Raw genomic sequence first — 20,438 nt, 5'->3', positions numbered from 1 at the left:
CCTACATTTAAGTGAAGGGCAGCCACTTAATCTTAGAATACAAGCTGAAAACTTGTATCATTACTGGGTAGTGTAATTGTTACAAGGCAAAATGAAGTGACAATTTGGCTGAAAAGCATCTGAAATTCTTCATCATAAAACAAATAACTACTCTTACCTCAAATTCCTCATCAGAAAGATAAGACTCCAATTTCAATGGATCGACGCCCTCGGGAAGGGGTGTTTCCAGCAGCTCAGCGAAGGTGTATCTTGTTTTGGTCAACTTCTTGAGAAGATCTTGTACTGGTACCAACTCTCCTTCTGTCTTACCATCCTGTAGATAACATAATTACATTTCTTTTATTCCCAGAAGACATAAAAACATTGAGAAAGTGTTAATGAATTGATTTTCAAGAAGAAATACAGTACATGTGCTGATAAACAGGAAGTTCATACTTGTCATCTCTTTTATATACTGGAATACAGGTTATTTTGTCATGGTTTCGAGTGGCTAAGAAAATGAAGTAAACTTCTTTACTCTGATTCAAACTTGCCATTTTCATAAGTGTTGTGTTTTCATATCTCTATTATAAATCAGTGTGATTTTTTTTTATGTCTGCAAACTGCCAAAGTAGTGCAGACATTAATTCTGCACAAATAATTCCCTGGCAATATTCAACGAAGGCCTGAACTACCTAGGTTCAAATACATAAATACAGGAATACAACATATACTGTGTAATCATTAATATTCGTGGGGGACTAATTTTTGTGGATTTCGTGGTTGAGTAAATCCAAGAAATCTAATCCCAACGAACAAGTAAAATTCCCATTCATTTTATCTTCAAAAGTTGAAATCCATGAATTCATATCCCCACAGAATTGCTGTTTTGACCAAAACCACGAAATTTCATGCCCAAGATATTTAATGATTTTACAACAATTAAGGACGAATTCAACTTTCTCCTGACAAAACAAGTTTGAACTTTCTGGTACGAACATTAGAAGTGAAATCAGTATAAAGTTAAAAGAAAAGACAAGAAAGAAGAAATTGTGTTGTTTCTGACAAAGTGTAAGAAATATCTTTTACTCATACAGATTTTTTTTAAAGGGTAAATAAAATTCAAATAAACATACACTATACAAAGAGATGCCCATCACCTTAATTTTCTGTCTATAAAATTAGATATGACATTAAATATTAGCATATTTTCATGCTTCATGCGTATGAAAGTTCATGACAATAAGAGAACCAATATGGTAAGATTTGGAAAAATATGGCAGACAGTGAAAATGCAAATGAAAATGGTACAGAGGATTTTAATCAGCATCAGGGCCTCTTCCACACAATTTAAGTGATTCAAAACTGGAGCAAAAATGTTATTTATTCAAAACTGGAGCAAAACTGTTATTCATTTGTCATTTGGATGGTACAAAAAATGGTAGATAGCAAAAAAAACGGAGTGGATATTTCACTATCGTAAGGGCCTCCTGGCTCAGTATTAAAAGCTGCTTCCATGAAATAAGTTAAAATGTTATGTTGACATCATGTATACAACATTAAACTATGCTAACATGACATGATGTTAAAGATGCTGTTACGAAATGATGTTAAAGATGCTAACATGACATAATGTTAAAGATGCTAACATGACATTATGTATTAAAAAGTGACATAACCATGAATACTGACATTAAAAATGCTAATACAACATAATGTGTATTTTTTGAAGATATAATGTCAAATATTTTACCAGTACATATTTATGACTACATGAAAATGCTTTTGTTATAGTCCGATAGAAATGGTTAAGGAAATGTCAAAGGTGTGCCTTTACTATCATACGCCAATGCTGAGCAAGTATTGAATTCTAAAATATTCAATTTAAAATAACTGTCAATGAACGATACAATAAAATCAAATGAGCCGTGCCATGGGAAAACCAACATAGTGGGTATGCGACCAGCATGGATCCAGACCAGCCTGCGCATCCGCGCAGTCTGGTCAGGATCCATGCTGTTCGCTAATAGTTTCTCCAATTTCAATAGGCTTTAAAAGCGAACAGCATGGAGCCTGACCAGACTGCGCTGGTCTGGATCCATGCTGGTCGCATACCCACTATGTTGGTTTTCTCACGGCGCGGCTCAAATACCATTCCTATACTCCGTTATAAGATGGACCCCTTATAAGATGGATCACTTATAAGACTGGGTACCAAGCAGTAATTTTATCTACTTGACATGTTCAGTATGCCTATTAATTGAATTAGGACAGTGGGATGAACTTTGAGCATACAGTATTTTTCAATATACCCCACACTCCCAGTTCCATGAAAAAATTACCAACATAAATGCTTCACGCAAGGCACACCTTTTTTGTTGTTGAAAATACAATAACTAATATATAAAATGCATTTTTTTCCCTGAAACACATTTCCATCTTGGATACAACGGTTTATTGGTTAGACTTGGTTAGATAATCTTATACCGCTTTATTTGCATGGCATTCTATATTATTTACAATCAATCATTCTGAACTGGTGAAAAAAATACAATAAGTTCTTCATCCACTTCAAGTAATGTCAATTTAATGGTAGCATTTCAATTAATTTAAAAATGATACAATTTTTTTCAAAATTAATCAGGTAGGCATCTTCTATTTTATCCAAAACAAAATTGTATATTTCAGACAAAACAGACCACTGATGGATATTTCAATTTTTTTAAAAAAGTATCAGTCCAAAAAAGCATGTCCCTGTTTAAATGCTCCAGCGAAAATTCCAATAAATATTTATGACTTAGCCCCAAAAGATTTAGTTTCCATTTCTGTCATGCATTAGACATTACACCATACAATACTAAAGCTTATTGCATGTCAAGGGGTGCAGTAAGTTTACTTATTCCATGGCAAATATTGAAACAGACTATAACCTGGTGAACTATCTTTATAGATGATTCCTGGTCTATTGCCAGCTAAAAAAGTAATATTAATACATGTACAAATGAAAGAATTATTACAGATATGAAAGAAGTCCCAATTCTTTAACATAAAAATATTTTCTCAATATTTTGACAGAAAGATGATAGAAAGAACAGAATCTTTGCCACAATCTGTAATGTACACACATTTATATTGATCACCAGCACTTTATTCTTATTTAACATTAAACATACACATTTTTATCTTGATAGAAGAAAAACACATGAAAATATTCCACTCTGAAAATCTTTGTTGTAACTTTTTAACTAAAAGTACGAGCCAAGACAAAAGTCACTTAACTGAAAAGAACTGGGCCCAAGGTTATAAATGCGAGTCTGGAGTAAAGTTAAAATCTAGCATCTGATTGGATGATTCTATTTTTGAAACTGCGCAATGGCAAGACTGCTTTCTACAATTGGTCTCCAATCTCATTTTTATACCCTTGATCCCAGTTATGTTATTTCACCAATTTTTCATACTTTCAACAGAACTAAATCCGAACAAACATTACACATTTTACTTTTTTGTCAAAAGCAGACAGAATTTTTTTAAACAATTATTATGACTGTAGTATACATAAACTTACAGTTGAATACTAAATAATGAAAAATATCATTATTCCAAGAAAGAATATATAATTTCAAATAATAACAGCAAATTAATAACTGAAATAACTTACCCTTATGTTGATTTCCCTCACATTTTCATCAACTGTCCAGAATGGGAAAAGATTGGTGAAAGACAGAGGTTCAAGTCCCGCATAGACCATATATGCTGGCGGAGGATTCTCTGGGTTGATTTCTGCAAAAAGTCAAGCAATTCAAGTAAACTGTGACTCCCTCATATCTACTTTTATTTATTTCCAATTAAAACATGTAAAACACTTATGTAGGCTTGTAAAGACATCTGATATTAAAAGTACATGTACACAATAGACTATTCTTCAATAATCTTATATACACATATAATTTAAAACCTGTAAATATGAAAAATTATGGACCCATTAAAATAAATTCCCATCAAATCTCAACACATTATCATCTCTTTCTCTAAGAGAAAGAGAACAATGCATTCATTTCTTCAACTATTACTTGATATGCGGCATAATGCCCAGAAATCATTATTTTACACTAGCTTCAATGTCCCAAAAGTATAAAACTTGAGTTTGCATACCAGTCTCAGAATGCAACCTTGTAATTAGTCGAGTTCAAATTTGTAATTGTATGTAATCCCCACATACTCAGATTTTAAAACCAGGTTCTCAGCTTTTGAGGCCTGTTTCCTTAAAACTTTACAAGTACTGCTGTGTTTTTTTTTTTTTAGATTTTAACGCCATTTTTTACAGTATTTCAGTATTAAATGACAGTATTTCAGTAATGTAACAGCGGTCAGTTAATCTAACCAGTGTTCCTGGATTCTTTACCAGTACGAACCTGTTCTTCGCAAGTAACTGCCAACTTCCCAACATAAATCAGAGGTGGAGGACGAATGACTGCAGACACAACGTCCTTTACCGAATTGCCAAGAACATACGCCTCACAGCCTCGCAATGCTTAGATCTGCACTCCCTATTGAGCTATGTAAAAAGTTCTGAGAAATGTGTACATACCTTTACAATAAGCTAGAGTAGTTTCCATGGCGCATCTTCTATCTACAGTGAACCTGGTCTGGGCTGAACCTGTAAGTATATTCTCCTGGTCCTCATCGCCCTCTGGCCACCAACCCTGCAAAATAACAATAAAGGTTGATGAAACTGTAACTTCTGCCTGCCACAAATGTAATTTCATAGAAGATCTAGCTGCCTGAAGGCCAAATATCACTGCAAAAACTTACCAGAACATCAATGATAGTGTACCTACAAGCATACCGTATTTACCCTAAGTCTTGGGACAGCATAAAATAATTATTTTTTTCACTGTCCCAAGACTTATTTCACGAAAAATAATTATTTTGAAAAGTGTCCCAAAAATATGGACACAATTCTCGGTCATCGGGTAACATCCCCCACCCACCCGTGTTGAAAGCGAAAAAATAAACGTTTAACGATTATCTGTAATTATTCTGTTGATAAACAAAGTAATTGGCCTTGTTTTCATCATCAATTAACACCCCCTCAAAGAGCTAAAAGTGTGTCGGTATCATGACATTAGAAGTGGAGATCAAAGCGGTATAGTTTCCCCCGAGATTTTCATGGCATTACGTCACGTTTTCGCGCCAAGTTGTACATCACTGTTTGATCGTACCGCCTCAGTTCTTTAAAGAGCTGAGAAGTAGATCTAGTGTTGTGAAAATCAATGAAAAAAATTCTTTTTAATTTGTTAAAGTGAATGTGCAATATCCCGTATAAACTGACAGGTAAACGTGTCAAACTATAATAGCGGATATCTTACCTCTGTGACCTATTTGCCCTCAAGGAAATTTCAAAACGGTTTGAGAAGAATATCTTAATATAAAGTGTCGTGTCAAAAAATACATGTACATGCACAAAGATTCATTCAAAACTTATTAAAAAAATGCAACAACATCATTGTTTTTGTTTTTTAAACCGTGTCCCGATTTTCTATTTACGTTCACGAGGTCACGTAACAGAAATCTGTTTGCCAAAAAAATCGTTTTACTTCATATTTTTAAATTGCTGCCGCTTTTTCATTATTTAAGATTTTTCTATTCGTTTTTTTTGCACTTTCTGGATCAAAGTCTGAATTTTATGCCTATAGTTTGCATCATTTATTTACTTTTAGAAAGAAATAAGTATTTAGGATCGCGGGTTGTTTGAAATTTTGCAAGTAGTTTTATGAAATTCGACCGTTTTTATAGAATTTTGCCTACATTTCTGTCGATACCTTTTTAAAATCGTTATAGAATTCAAATTATATTACTTCTCAATCAACGTTGAAAATCTGAAGCGATAAAATCAAAAAATGAATGTGTGATGCGCGTTTTTTGTATACGTGTCAATAAACAAAAGTAACGGCGTTGTAAGTTAGACATTACGATAGGTCGCACGTGCTCGTGGAATGGAAAATTACCGGCATGGCTTTTTGATAGCTGTACGATTCGCGGGTAAATTCCAGTCAGTGGTAAATAAAAATAACTAACTAACGGAAAACGGACTTCCTGGCTGCAGTAAAAAAAAAATATACAACACTTAACTGGTATGGTAAAAAAACACTTTACTGTCAAAAGAATAAGTAAAAACATGACACGAAAATGTTAAAAAAATAATCTTTGGTTCTTATAATTATTTGACATTTTGATCGATACAAAACCATACGATGTATAATAATGGTATAAGACTTACATTTTGAATCAGTAACAACCATAGTCCCAACACTTAGGGACGAAAAATATGCTGAGAAAATACATGTCCGAAAAATTAGGGACAAGAAAAATAATTATTTTTCCAGATTTTAAGGGTGTCCCAAGATTTAGGGTGTCCCAAGACTTAGGGTAAATACGGTAATTAAGTTTCCTTTTTGAAAACTGTAATTTTCACTTCATTTTCACAAAATTTTATGGCATAGCAACAAGTGAGATACGTTTTTTCATACAATAAAATGAAGGAAAGACAAAAAATTTGTTCATCTTATTATTATTCATTGATCCTACTTGAAAATCAAATCTGTTTACAGCTGGACCTGCCATAGAATATAAACTTTATACAGAAAGCATACAACTCTCACCTGCCACAGATAAACTTCGTGACCGTTATCCACCAAGAACAGTGTCGGCTGCTGCGCCATGTAGAGATCTGCTTGAAGGACGGGAAATTTTGTTGGCAATTCTGGCGTGCGGGATGGATTCATGATTTCGTGTGCCTCAAATACCCCAGAAACACTTGTCATGTGAAACAAACGTAAAGTATGGCTGAAAGACTCGGGATCTGAAAAAGAAGTCATTTCTTTGAGTAAGAAAGTTCATTCCAGAACAGTCTAAATTGTTTAAGCACACTTATATTGAGATCTTGATCTTATACAAACAATATACTGTGTTGTTTTCTTTTGGCTTTTATTTAGATACATTAAGAAATTTCTTGCATGATAAAAATCTGTTACATTAAACCAGTAATATTAGTAACTAGCTTATTTTTACGAAGACGGTCGAGTGTTTTTCAAGTGGACTATGCTATACATGCATCTGAATAACCTCTGGAATTGTTGACTAAAACTGTCTCCAAGGAGACAGACACAAATAAGAATGGAAACTGTCAAAACGGCCTTGACCTATGACCTACTGTCAACCAGCAAAATAAAGGTCAACTACAAACCACAGGAAATCATCCATGTAGTGGGACAGCTATACGGCAAAGCGTTCTCTAGTTATTTTCAGTCTCCAGGTCACTGTGACCTTGACCTACTGACTTTTAACAGGATCATCTAATGACCACAGGCAATCTTCGTATGAAGTTTGAACACTGCAGGCCAAAGCATTCTGTAATTACTGACTGAAAACCAAATTGTCTACTAGTCAACGGACCAGTAGACAGACATAACAAGAATGATCCACACCATGTTTGAAACGTTTAACATGTATACTTACTATTTAGAAGACAGTGGTATTTTGACCTATCACGTATATGTACATTCATCATTCTCCAGAAATCGGTCTTCTCCTCTCCCTCCTCTACCTCACAGATGTCTATACTAACACCCTGGTGTAGACCAACTTCTAGTGGACATCTGAAAAACAACAACAACAACATGATATAGACAATAACAAACAGTGTCCTGAAACAACGACACAATGACTTCTGAAAACATTCTATGTGACCTTTAGTATACAATTATTTAAAGTTATCAAAAAACAACAACAACAACATGATATAGACAATAACGAATAGTGTCCTGTTCCTGAAATGACACAATGACTTCTGAAAAGATTCTATGTGACCTTTAAGAATTCAATTATTTCAAGTTATCACAGCTTCTTTCTGTTACTGGGCCTTTTTCAATTAACTGATTACATTTTAAAAAAAGTTATTTCTTGGGTAACTGGGAAATAGTCAAAACTACTTATACAAAGTAACAATAGAAAAATACCTTTCTTTGAGGTTATCTGCTGCCTTTTTCGCTAATTTCCTTGTGTGTTCTGGAGATTTACAACCGTGCCATACTGTCAATTTTCCAGTCACAACATTGAGTAACAAACACGAAGACACACTGCGTAAATTACTAATGTCTTTTGGCACTTCAATTAAACACATTTCGTTGTCATATTCATTACGTAGACAATAGAATCTCCATGGCCCCTGTGTGTTCGTTTCCTCCTCCTCCCGTTTCCCGATGTGAATTATTGTCCGACCCTTGAATAAATTCAAGAAGCAAGCTGGTTCCTTGCCTTCTGAGACTCGAACCTGTAAAACAGCAAATAGCTTTCTTCAACTACTTACATGGGATATCATGATTCTATTTATTGAAACTTAATATTATGTACCCTGAAAAAAATATGCTCATTTAATTGATCGAGAGCACTGCACACTTTGGTAAACAATAATCTGTAATGATTTAAAAAGAAAACTGCAATTGAGTGCCCCACTAAATTTTTCACAACATTCGGCTGCTATATTACACTGTCTATCAATTCTACCTTAGGGCATAGCAGTAGAATAACGTACTGAATTGGACGACAGAGGTCTATAATTGTATAAGAAACTACTCAATTCAAAATTTAAAAAACAAAAAAAAGACTCTATACCTGAAGTTCAGTTTTATGAAGTATGAAGACAAAGATGTACATTATTCCAGAATCATATCTTTTTCACAGAAAGTGACATACATACAAAGTTAAAACTGGCACAGACAGCATTACAAACATACCAGAAACTAAAAGACTGCTTAGGAAATCAAGAAATATGTCCCTGTAGTAAAATCAGTAATGTTCTCAAACATACCTGAGGACCTCTTTCTTCATCTAGTTCTACAGTCATGAGTGCTGAGGCTCCTTTTTCATTTATCGTTGAACTTTTCCCTTGCCAGAAGAAATACGCACATCTTTCCCGTCCCATCTGAGAAAATCTTGAAGCTTGCCCCTTTAAACTCTTCATGCCTTCAAAATGTAATGATAAGATTAATTCTTCACTTTTCAATTATTATTTAAAATGTAAGGAGTCTTCACTGATACAATGAACCTTTAATTTTTCGTATGTAAATGGGCATTGGCATTAAAAATTACAAAGCTGTCACCTCAGCTCGAAAAGTGGAATAGTGCATTGATGTAAAGAAAACAAGGAGACACAATCATTTTTTGATGCCAGAAACAAATCTACAAATCTAGCTTTCTGCAAGTTTCCTCAATTACTACTCGGGCTAGTAATCATCTAATATGAACTTGTGCTTTTGTAAGTAATGTCTAAATCTAGCAGAAACGGAGGGACAGGGTAGTCAGTAAAATGAAATTAAACATGGTTGGTGATCGGATACAGGATATACCCGGCCTCAAAATTCCCTCCAACCCTTAGCCTGCTGCGGGCAAGTGATTCTGCCGTTGCGACCAGTGCAGACCAAGATCAGCCTGCTCAGGTCTTGGTCTGCACTGGCCGAAAAGGCAAAAGCACTAGCCGCAAAAAGTCAATAAGTTGATCATTTTTATGTGAACTGTAGAGAACGAAAAACAATGTCGTATAATTCGTGCAAGCTGATCATGGTCAGGCTGTCCGCTATTCAGTCAGTAAATTTCATTAAACACCCCTTCGATAAGTAAATGGTACTGCTCAAATTGAATGATAGACCAGTCCATTTTAGAAATTTAGCAGGGTAAGGGCTTACCTTTACATAATCCATTAAGTTGCCTTTCACACATACACATTTTGTACTAGCATGTTGTCATATTAAAAATACCCCAGGTGCCCCTCTGGGCAGTATTTCAGGAATGAAAGGGCACTTGGGGGTAGAACCACTAACCAGCTAGCTGGATTGCTTCCTCACATAAAAACATTAACTAGCATCATATTTCACATTTATTTTCCACATACCTGCATTTACAATCATGTACTGCCATCGTACCACGTACGTATCACCCTCGTGGAACTGTCCGTAACTATGATCCTCAATTTCATAATGGTCATACTCTAACACATGCCAGACACGCACTTTACGCGTCTGTATGTCTTGCTCTTGAATGAAACCATCCATATCTTGTTCCCTGAGAATGTAACAGTTTACAGGTTATTTTGATACATCTACTATGCAAGCAATAGAGTTCTATAATTCTGACTTCTTAACATCACTGGGAGCATTGCAATTTCAATCATTTTTCATGTATGTGTAGAAAATCTCTTCAAAGACCGTCCTAGGTTGAATTTAAAAGGACACCACTTCATATTATGTGGAGAACAACTCGAAGTCCTGCAGTTTTATCTTAAGAATTAAAATTTCAAATGCAGAAACTTACCATTTTGTACCTCTACCAACATTAGATCCTTCCAGAACCAAAGAAACTGGCTTTGTATCAACAGGTACCATTAGTTTCGCATCATATGCTTTAAGGTCAGCAAGGTCAAACTATAAATAGAAACAACTAGAAAATGCTTTTGTAAAAAAGCGCATGTCTCCCCCAATGCAAAGTCCTGTAGGCAAGAAATCAATAGGGGTCAGGAGCGAAAGTCAAAGAGACACTGATGGTTGGCTGCAATAGGGATCATCTACTTGGCATGTCCAGTCATCCCGCTAAATTTCAACACTTGTGGCCTAGTGGTTCTCAAGTCACTGTTCAGGCTCCTGTGACCTTGACCTTTGATCAAGTGACCTCAAAATCAATAGGGGTCATCTACTCTGCATGTCCAATCATCCTATTAAGTTTCAACATTGTAGGTCAAGTGGTTCTCAAGTTATTTCCAAAAAATGATTTTACATGAACAGGCCACTGTGACCTTGACCTTTAATAGACTGACCCCAAAATCAATAGGGGTCATCTACTCTGCATGTTCAATCATCCTATGAAGTTTCAACATTCTGGGTCAAGTGGTTCTCAAGTTATTGATCTGAACTGGTTATCAATTTTCAGGCCCATGTGACCTTCACCTTTAATGGAGTGACCCCAAAAACAATAAGGGTCATTTACTCTGCATGAACAATCATCCTATGAAGTTTCAACATTCTGGGTCGAGAGGTTCTCAAGTTATTGATTGGAAATGGTTTTCCATGTTCAGGCCCCTGTGGTCTTGACCTTTAACAGAGTGACCCTAAAATCGTTAGGGTTCATCTATCCTGTATGACCAATCATCCTACGAAGTTTCATCATTCTTGGTCAAGTGGTTCTCAAGTTACTGACGGGAAATGGTTTTCAATGTCCGGGCCCCTGTGACCTTGACCTTTCACAGAGTGACCCCAAAATCGTTAGGGGTCATCTACTCTTTATGATCAATCATCCTATTAAGTTTCAACATTCTGGGTCAAGTGGTTCTCAAGTTACTGACCGGAAATGGTTTTCAATGTTTAGGCCCCTGTTACCTTGACCTTTAATGGAGTGACCCCAAAATCGATAGGGGTCATCTACTTTGCATGTACAATCATCCTATGAAGTTTCAACATTCTGGGTCAAGTGGTTCTCTAGTTATTGATCAGAAATGGTTTTCAATGTTCAGGCCCCTGTAACCTTGACCTTTGACGGAGTGATCCAATAATCAATAAGGGTCATCTACTCTTTATGACAAATCATCCTATCAAGTTTCAACATTCTGGGTCAGTTGGTTCTCTAGTTATTGATTGGAAATGGTTTTCAATGTTCAGGCCCCTTAGACCTTGACCTTTGACGGAGTGACCCCAAAATCAATAGGGGTCATCTACTATTCATGACCAATCATCCTATGAAGTTTCAACATTCTGGGTCAAGTGGTTCTCTACTTATTGATCGGAAATGGTTTTCAATGTTCAGGCCCCTGTGACCTTGACCTTTGACGGAGTGACCCCAAAATCATTAGGGGTCATCTGCTCTTCATGACCAATCATCCTATGAAGTTTTAACATTCTGGGTCAAGTGGTTCTCTAGTTATTGATCGGAAATGGTTTTCAATGTTCAGGCCCCTGTGACCTTGACCTTTGATGGAATGACCCCAAAAACAATAGGGGTCGTCTACTCCAGCAGCCCTACAACCCTATGAAGTTTGAAGGTTCTAGGTCAAATGGTTCTCCAGTTATTGCTCGGAAATGAAGTGTGACGTATGGACGGACGGAAGGATGGCCGGACAGGGCAAAAACAATATGTCTCCTGGGGAAGACATACTTCTATTAATACCTATGGCATTTTTTTAAACAGTAAAAAAGCTCAAGTTTCAGAAACACATAATGTAAAATATGATGGCAAAGTAAATGTTATATTGAATGTAAGGGAAATTCGACTTTGTCATCCATTTTTGAAATGATGAGCATAAATTGTGGCAAACTAAAAATTTTATCTAACAACTGATATAATTCAATATTCCCATCCTGTGTAAAGTAGTTTTAAGACAAAGGTTAGCAACAGTGTGCCTTTCTTCTTGTACTATTTTACAAACCTTGGCAGAGTTGACCTCTTCCTGACTTTTGACCTTGATCAACCTTGAGGTATCTGGCCAATCAGCAAACTTCTCTCGGAACAGAATGGTTTCCATATTCTCATTGACCTTGCCAAATAATGCCCAGTCTGGTCTCTTCTCACTGATGCCTGATAAGCCCCCTTCTTCCTCAGCTGTGCAAATATAGATCAAGGTCATCAAAATATGTCAAGGTCACCACTGATAAAAACTGCCTAAGCTGCAAAACAGGTCTATGTAATTCCTAGTCCAGGTGGGTTTTTTTTTTGGTTTCAAGTTTGTTTTTTTTGGGTTTTTTTTTTTGGGGGTGTTCTGAGTCAAAACGACACAATTTTAGGTCAAACTGCAATATCTAGTTTCTAATGGTGCGTAAAGACCAAAAGTGCCCCTCCGAGTATTATTTCAGGCACAGTTTGGCACCTTAGCAGAACCACAAACCTTTGGTAAGCCAGTCAAATAAAACATTGTACATCCTAAGCAAGATTTCCAACCTGCATTTTTGACGGGATGAAGCCTCTGGCGATATCAATATTTCTTTGAGATGAACATTTTTATATCACCCTTTCGGGTATGCAACATTTGTGTAGGAGAAAATTTACATGTTTAAATCAGAAAAAATATAAACTGCTTACTTCTTAACGGTGAGACAGGATTAATTTCACACTTGCTATAATCATAACCCTGGTTCCATAACTGCTGAGCGAGTTTGAGGGAAACCTTGCGTTGGTTTGGTGGTACGGCTTTTCCTTGCCATAAATACAGCTCACTTCCAAAATCAAATACATACACCTGTAACACAGACATGAATTTATATAACAAAATGCAAAATGATGTTCTTAGATATATGGTAAAAGGTAATATTTTTGTGTATCAAAACTTCTGAGAGAAATGGTTGTTCTGAAATGTTTGCAATTTTTTCTTTTTATTTTAATAAATTGTTAGCAGTCATGGACAGTTTAAAAATTATCATCAGATGATCATATGATATTACATTTTATCACATAGTGCGGCAATTTTCCTTTGATCTTTGCAGCATGTTATACATAGTAACACACATTATTACTACAAAACTGTGCTGATATCTTACAAAACTGTTGCGATATATATCAACACGGAAATCTCTATGGAGTTTCATTAGAAAAAAAGTGTTCCGATATATATCAGCACAGTAAAACTGTTCCGATATATATCGGAACACTTTTTCTCTATTGAGGTCCTATCAAGGGAGTATAATTTTTTCCTTTCAAAGAAAAGATGATTTTAGCTCCAGTTTACAGTTCACAGAGAAAGAATTGTCACAAACACCTATATTTATAAAGTAAAAGAATAAATAAACTAGAATATTTCAAAAAATTGATAGTTATTGCCAAATTCAGAAATACATGAAATATATGAAATTCTGAGATTTCTCAAATGTTTCTTTTTCTTTGATTTTTTTTACAAACAAAACAACAAGTTTTACAATATGTCTGGCCAATGAAATGCAAAGATTTAAAACCAATACAGAAATTTGTTGGGTACTTTTATCTGGGGAACACATTTTCTAATACAGAAGTTTTAGTGTTTCAGTCAGCGAGGCGCAGAAAGGGAATCAAAATAGTAAAAATAATAATAAACAAATTTAAATGAAAATGATATATATATTTTAATGATAAACTATGCGATAAAACAGTTATTATATGTAGTGCTCGTGTGTTACCAGGATATATCAGAGCTAGGGGTACATCTCGTTATTTTTCTCTTCACATATCTGTCTCGGCCTACCGGCCTCGACGATATGTGCAGAGAAAAATACCCTCGATATACCCCTAGCTCTGATATATCCTGGTAACACACTCTCACACATACTATAACTATTACTTATCAATGTTCGAACTGCAAATGTTACAAGATTTTACAAGAGGATCTAATCTACTTGTTAATGGTTGTTATGTTATAGTTAATGCTTACTGTAGCGCTTGACCGAAACATTTACATGATGAAAAATGCACACTATTAAACTGGACTGAATTCTTTATGAAAACTATCATATCTGAAGAAAGAACAAATAAATAATTCAAATACCTGACTAGAGTGTAACATTTCATATTTTGGCTGGTTCCCCCAATATTCTTGTACAGGTACCAGTTTATTGTTCTCCAGTTTGTAAATCATGTTAGTTTCTACAATATGGGTCTCATAAAGCTCGTCTTCTTCAGCAGGTCCTGATGCTGAAACATCAAAAATATGCCGATTATGCAAACTTTCAAATCTCAAGATAGATTAATAAATTCAAGACAAATGCTGAAAAATTTAATCTAGTTACTTGAAAGACACCGAAGTGAGAATGATATACTGCTGTAAATAACTGGCATCTAACCGCAGTTTGCGGAACATCCATGTTAGAATTCAATTGTTGTTAGGTTTTCAGTCATAACACCATAATTCAGTTCATTCGGCGACTTTCCAGCCTTGAAGCGAAAGCAGTGGAGGATGTCCCTTCTAGGCATTGATAGAGTGTTTGTTTAGAGTGCGGGAGGTCGTAAGTTCGATCCCTGGCTGCGTCATACCAAAGACGTAAAAAATGGTACTAGTAGCTTCCTCGCTTGGCGCTCAACATTAAGAGGATAGTGCTAGGACTGGTCAGCCCGGTGTCAGTATAATGTGACTGGGTGGGTATCATGTCACATGTCTACAGCGTGATATTCCAGTGAGGCAGCACTATAAAGTTGGGCATTGTGCTCACTGCTACAAGTAGACACCGTCGTTTATATGACTGAAAAAATGTTGAAAAAGACGTTAAACCCAAACACACACACACCTTCTAGGCATTATTTCATGATTTATCCCATTTCCAGGAATACTTACACATAGAAGGCTTATATCCACCGAGAAGATCCCAGAAATTCCGCGCATTGCCCAGTCTGCCTTTCTTTTCTTCAAGTGTTGTAACCTCTCGTGCATGCTTACAACCAAGGTCACGTTTCTGCTTTACAAAATCACAGACATCTGCAGCCTGAGGAAAAAACAACATGAAATTAAAATAACAAAATAAAAGTAAAATAACGACATGAAAGCAATCTCTGTAGGTGCCTCTCTGGGCACTGTTTCAGTACACTGGTAGGCCCACATAGCATCCACAAACCTGCTAGATAGCTTCCTCATATTAGGGAACTCTTGTCCCCACGAGACTCAAACCAAAAGCAGCCAAGGGCAACAATTCAGAAAAGGAGAATAGAGATACTGGCTTAATTTGTGTACATATTGCCACAACAGAACTTTATTTCCAACATTATGTAATATATACTTTATACTAATTTTTTTTTCGGTTGATCGTGAAGCAAGTTCTATAACTTATATTAATCACTCAGGACACCACATTCCTGATAAAATCCATCACCACAAGGGTATGAGAGAAAAGAAGCCAGTTTCCCTTTTAATGCCGAGTGCCAAGCAAGGGAGCTACTGGTACCGTTTTTCATGTTTTTGCTAAGACGCAGCCCTGGATCAAACCAATGACCTCTCACAATCAAAGCAGTCATTCTATCTATAGGCTGTCTTGGTGGTTACATATATATGTAATATATGACTTGTGTCATATAATACCAGTGATCCAGCGGATAACGAATTAGTGACAATATTTTTTGCTTTTCCACAATCATCATGGAGGATTCTTAAAATTAAGTTTATCTACATTTTGCAGCTTACTTTGGCTTTTTCTATCACATTACAGTAATCTCCGATCCACTGTATAATTCTGTCTGGTGTTACCAGTACATAGCAATCACCACTGTTTACCGACTCCGCCTTCGGTTCAACTAATCGACATTGCACTTTTCTCCGGCCTAGACAGAAAACAGAACAGAAAACAGTCAGATGTCATACAATGTCAGTACATTATACAATACTGAAACAGATGCCAAAACCAGAATTCAAATCTAGAAAAATTGTTGTTATTCAAAAATGAAATCCTATTTACAAATGTACAAATGTTGTTTTGCTGCTTTGACTTCATCCAAGCAACACATCCACTGACTTAGTTTGACTCGTCAAATGCTTTAACATACAATTAAAATTTAATCTTCTCTAAGGAGTCTGGATCCTGTGGCGAGACTCTGGCCTAATGTTCACAAAACATTTTCAGTCTCAGCCGAGGTTGATAATGAATTTTATTTGTAACTTATATGTAAATTGCATGTCTAAAATGAGATGTTAAGACTACTTTTAAGTGACTATTTAGTACCGATGGTCAGTCTCAGTTGGAACTTAATCTTGATGTTTTAGTAAAATGTGCTATCAAAATTTCAATCTCAAACTCAGCCGAGACTGAAAAATGTTTTGTAAACATGGGGCCTGAACATGGAGCCTGGAATAAGGAAAAGGTTGCATGTTCTATCCCCTCCTCTTACAGTCCTTTCTGATAAAGAGTCCTGTGTATGACTGCACCTTAAAGAATCGGGGAAGCTTCTCGAATTTAATCTTATGTATCTTGCATTACCCTCCAACTTAAATCACATTCTTCTGGAGTTATCACTCATCTGAGTAACTGGTAGTGGCTATAAATAAACATAGATACATACTCAAATGCATGCAAAATAAATCCACTGAAACTTCACTTGGTTCAATGATGATATCTATGGTGATCAACAGTTTTCCTATATTTATACTGATTCAAAAAACTCACCTTTGATATGTATGAGCATCAGAGGAAGATACGGTTCAAGTCGTGAGTTAGATCCCGGGGAACCAGCCCCGTTTGAGTCTGTCTTGCGTAGTTCAACCTTAGAAAAGTTCTCCATGCTGGCCAGACCAGCTAACGCTTCCACAGCGAAACCTGAATTCTGCTGCACTGAAAGGACATGAAGAAAAAGTATAAAAAGATGGTTATCTAACTCACATAAAATTACAATAGTAAAACATACTATCCAAGGCTTTTATCCCCTATAAATCTACCTCCGGTAAAAGGAGGTAATCCAAATTCAAAAAAGTATGTTTTTTTCCCCAACGTTGAATTTAAAATTCCCAAATGATTATACCTTTTAGGGTTTTTGCTGTTTTAAGATAGTTTTGCTAATTTGTATGTATATTTAGGTAAATTATAATACTGTTGAACAATTACGAAAATGCAATTCATTAATATTTCACACAAAAACACATTTATGTAGATTTTTGGTAATTTGCAAATTGTCCCAATTAAGACAATTTCAGAGAGCATTTTCCCAATTCCACCGGTGTCGGTGGCATTCCCAAATTGATGAAAAAAAAGGCCTGCTATCTTTTAACTGCTTAAATGAACCAAGGAAAAACATTGCGCAAGATTATGTGAGATTTTGTTTTGTTTTGTTGGGTTTAAAATCGCACCGACACCATTATAGATCATATGGCCCCTTTCCAGCTTTGATGGTGGAGGAAGACCCCAGGTGCCCCTCCGTGCATAATTTCATCATAAGCGGGCATCTTGGTAGAACCACCGACCTTCCATAGTCCAACTGGATAGCTTCCTCACATGGAGAATTCAACACCTCGAGTGAGGCTCGAACCCACATCGGTGAGGGGCAAGTGATTTGAAGTCAGTGGCCTTAACCACTCGACCATGGAGGCCCCCATGAGATTTTGTAGTATTTATAGACATAATTGTTCCATTTCATGCTTTCACTGAAAATAAAATTACTAAAATGAAGATATGATGTCAGAATTTAATTGGAAAGAAACAAAACTAAAATGTACCTTCGATATGAACTTTACAACTTTTAGACAACATTCATGAAATAATGTCATTTCTCCATAAATACATGTTACTCCTATAATGCTTTGCTCTTTTTCTTTTCTTTTTGAACGCTCCTTTGTTAGGTGTTTTATTCAACTATTTCATTGCATTAACATTTGCAAAAAATGTTGCTTTGTATGAAAATAGTTCTTACATGCTGCAACTTTGACACTCTTCAGTTCACGCTCTGCAACACCATGAATGACCTCTGTGTACTCAGATTTGACCTCTAAACAGGCTGACATAGTTTTTAGTGGATTTCTACTTTTGGTGTTGTAACGCCTCTTTGGTTTTGCTCTCTTGGTGGGTTCAAGCCTAAAACATTTAACAAAAACAAAAGATAAAATTAAATGAATATACATGTACACAGTAGCATTCAATAATTCAATTGAGAAAAATTCAACATTGGTGTATAATATTTCAAAAGTACTTCAGTCATTATACATGCAGTCCTGGGTTTTCTAACATTGCTTGTTTATCTATACATGAGATACGTCCCGTATTGTCCGGGATTGTCCTGGAAATTACATACTCGTCCCAGTGTCCCGGACAGTCTCAAAATGTCCCGGAAAAATAAAAATACAGGAACAAATAAAAATAATCCCCCAAAAAACTTGTTGTTTGTCTATAAGTTGTTAAATTTTACATAATAAACAGTCCCCGGTGTCACATTGTTTATTCCTAATCAGCTTCATGCCCTCGAGCGGGACAAGTGTTGATTATGCCCACTTCGATCATGCGACGATCTTAAGATGACACTGATTAAGTTACAGTCAGTTATTATGATGATCCTGATTAAGAACTGACAGGATTATGCAATCAATTATGATACTTAAATTAGGAACAATATCGTAAATCTCTTTGTTTTTAGCACGTTGGCGGTAAAGCTACACGTAGCCTTTATGGAAGAGATTATTGAAAACGGTCAATTAAACGATAATTATTTTAAAAGGTTGTAATCATTTAAGATCTAGATCGATTGTCACACATTTTCTAAATTAAAATGTTGACCGACCCATGAAAATTGACCCGACTCCAAATATTTTATATTGTCGATTTTATCTACAAGATTTATTTTATTCTTTAAGGATTCAATTTCATTATTAGATAAATGTTAAGCTTTAGAATGATACCAAATTAGCTAGAATCTAAATCACGATGACCAGGTTGATTCTTCGTATATAGTAAGTCTCCTAATTCTGTTCACCTCGGGAATGCAATAAATTCACGTGCCGAATTATAGATGTATTACCCGCACATGTATTTACCTCCCTTAGAAAGCTAGATGACATTTGCAGCAAATTAATAGAAGCGAGTGAACAATGTTTATCTCAGGAAACTACATGTAATATTATGATATTTTTGCATGAAACAGAAGAATACCAATGTCACGGTGTATGTCCCAGACAAAAAGTAAAAATCCCGGAAAATATAACTCAGAATCACGGAAATGTTCTGAAAAATTATGGCATGTATGGTTTATCACATCTTTATGCGATAATGTCACCTCAGTAAATAGTTTCCCAAGGACCAAAAATCATGTTAAATAGCTGAACAGTTTTCACTAACGACCACTCAAAAAGCTGATAGCTGTATTTTATTGTATAATTATCATGTCTTCAAGAACATGAACCTGCCAGCATATCAAACTAGCAACCCTATGACTTGTTACCCAAAGTGAAATCTTATAATTATCACAATGCTTTTTAGCCGGCCTCAACATGCTGTTTGTGGGGACCAGGCCTGGAATTCAGTTTAAAATGACAAGCATGAATATCAACCAGGCCAGACAACATTAAATCTATGGAATGCAGATTTCATAGTTAAAAGAAATGGAAATTATGTATGTTTTTCTGTTTTAGGATTTAATTTCTTAGATTGAAGTAACCACAAAATCTCAGAAAAGTAGTCCCCCTTAAATAACAAAGATATCAAAGACTATTAAAACGTGCATACTTACATGTCATTGGCATTCATAAATAACTCATTAAAGTCGTCCACAGTGACGTCAAGTTCCGAGGATTTTACAGAAACTTTATCGCTTGATTGGAAGAAGTCCTCTATTTCTGCCCCCACGTTTGGAACTGCCACGGTAGAACTACTTTTTTCTTCCTCCACAGTGCTGAACATTGCCAATGGTGATTTACCTTTAAAAGGTTAACAGAAAAATAAATATGTATTCTAAATGATTCTAAATAAACAAATATATTAGTATGAGCATTACAT

The 20,438-nt window shown here is 35.6% G+C and overlaps 1 protein-coding gene across 12 annotated transcripts in view; it reads right to left on the bottom strand.

The window, feature by feature from the left end:
- Window positions 1–20,438, bottom strand: part of LOC123538762 (uncharacterized) — a 197,351-nt gene that overhangs the window by 3,394 nt on the left and 173,519 nt on the right. For 11 of the 12 annotated variants that reach the window (XM_053530356.1, XM_053530360.1, XM_053530357.1 and 8 more), the window contains 17 exons: window positions 20,173–20,359; window positions 18,367–18,527; window positions 17,130–17,294; window positions 16,154–16,290; window positions 15,314–15,461; window positions 14,531–14,676; window positions 13,099–13,255; window positions 12,449–12,621; window positions 10,348–10,457; window positions 9,929–10,098; window positions 8,849–9,003; window positions 7,998–8,311; window positions 7,498–7,637; window positions 6,642–6,841; window positions 4,568–4,682; window positions 3,638–3,759; window positions 158–313 (listed from right to left, as the gene is read on the bottom strand). In XM_053530356.1, the coding sequence (XP_053386331.1) occupies window positions 158–313; window positions 3,638–3,759; window positions 4,568–4,682; window positions 6,642–6,841; window positions 7,498–7,637; window positions 7,998–8,311; window positions 8,849–9,003; window positions 9,929–10,098; window positions 10,348–10,457; window positions 12,449–12,621; window positions 13,099–13,255; window positions 14,531–14,676; window positions 15,314–15,461; window positions 16,154–16,290; window positions 17,130–17,294; window positions 18,367–18,527; window positions 20,173–20,359 (2,756 nt within the window). Of the gene's footprint in view, window positions 1–157; window positions 314–2,092; window positions 2,952–3,637; window positions 3,760–4,567; window positions 4,683–6,641; window positions 6,842–7,497; window positions 7,638–7,997; window positions 8,312–8,848; window positions 9,004–9,928; window positions 10,099–10,347; window positions 10,458–12,448; window positions 12,622–13,098; window positions 13,256–14,530; window positions 14,677–15,313; window positions 15,462–16,153; window positions 16,291–17,129; window positions 17,295–18,366; window positions 18,528–20,172; window positions 20,360–20,438 lie in introns of those variants that run through there. The other variant, XM_053530361.1, reaches the window with a different exon arrangement.

The sequence above is a fragment of the Mercenaria mercenaria genome, chromosome 18 (assembly GCF_021730395.1).
Source record: "Mercenaria mercenaria strain notata chromosome 18, MADL_Memer_1, whole genome shotgun sequence".
NCBI lineage: Eukaryota > Metazoa > Mollusca > Bivalvia > Venerida > Veneridae > Mercenaria > Mercenaria mercenaria.
Note: the sequence above shows the minus strand (reverse complement) of the source record. Positions and strands in the feature narration are given on the sequence as shown.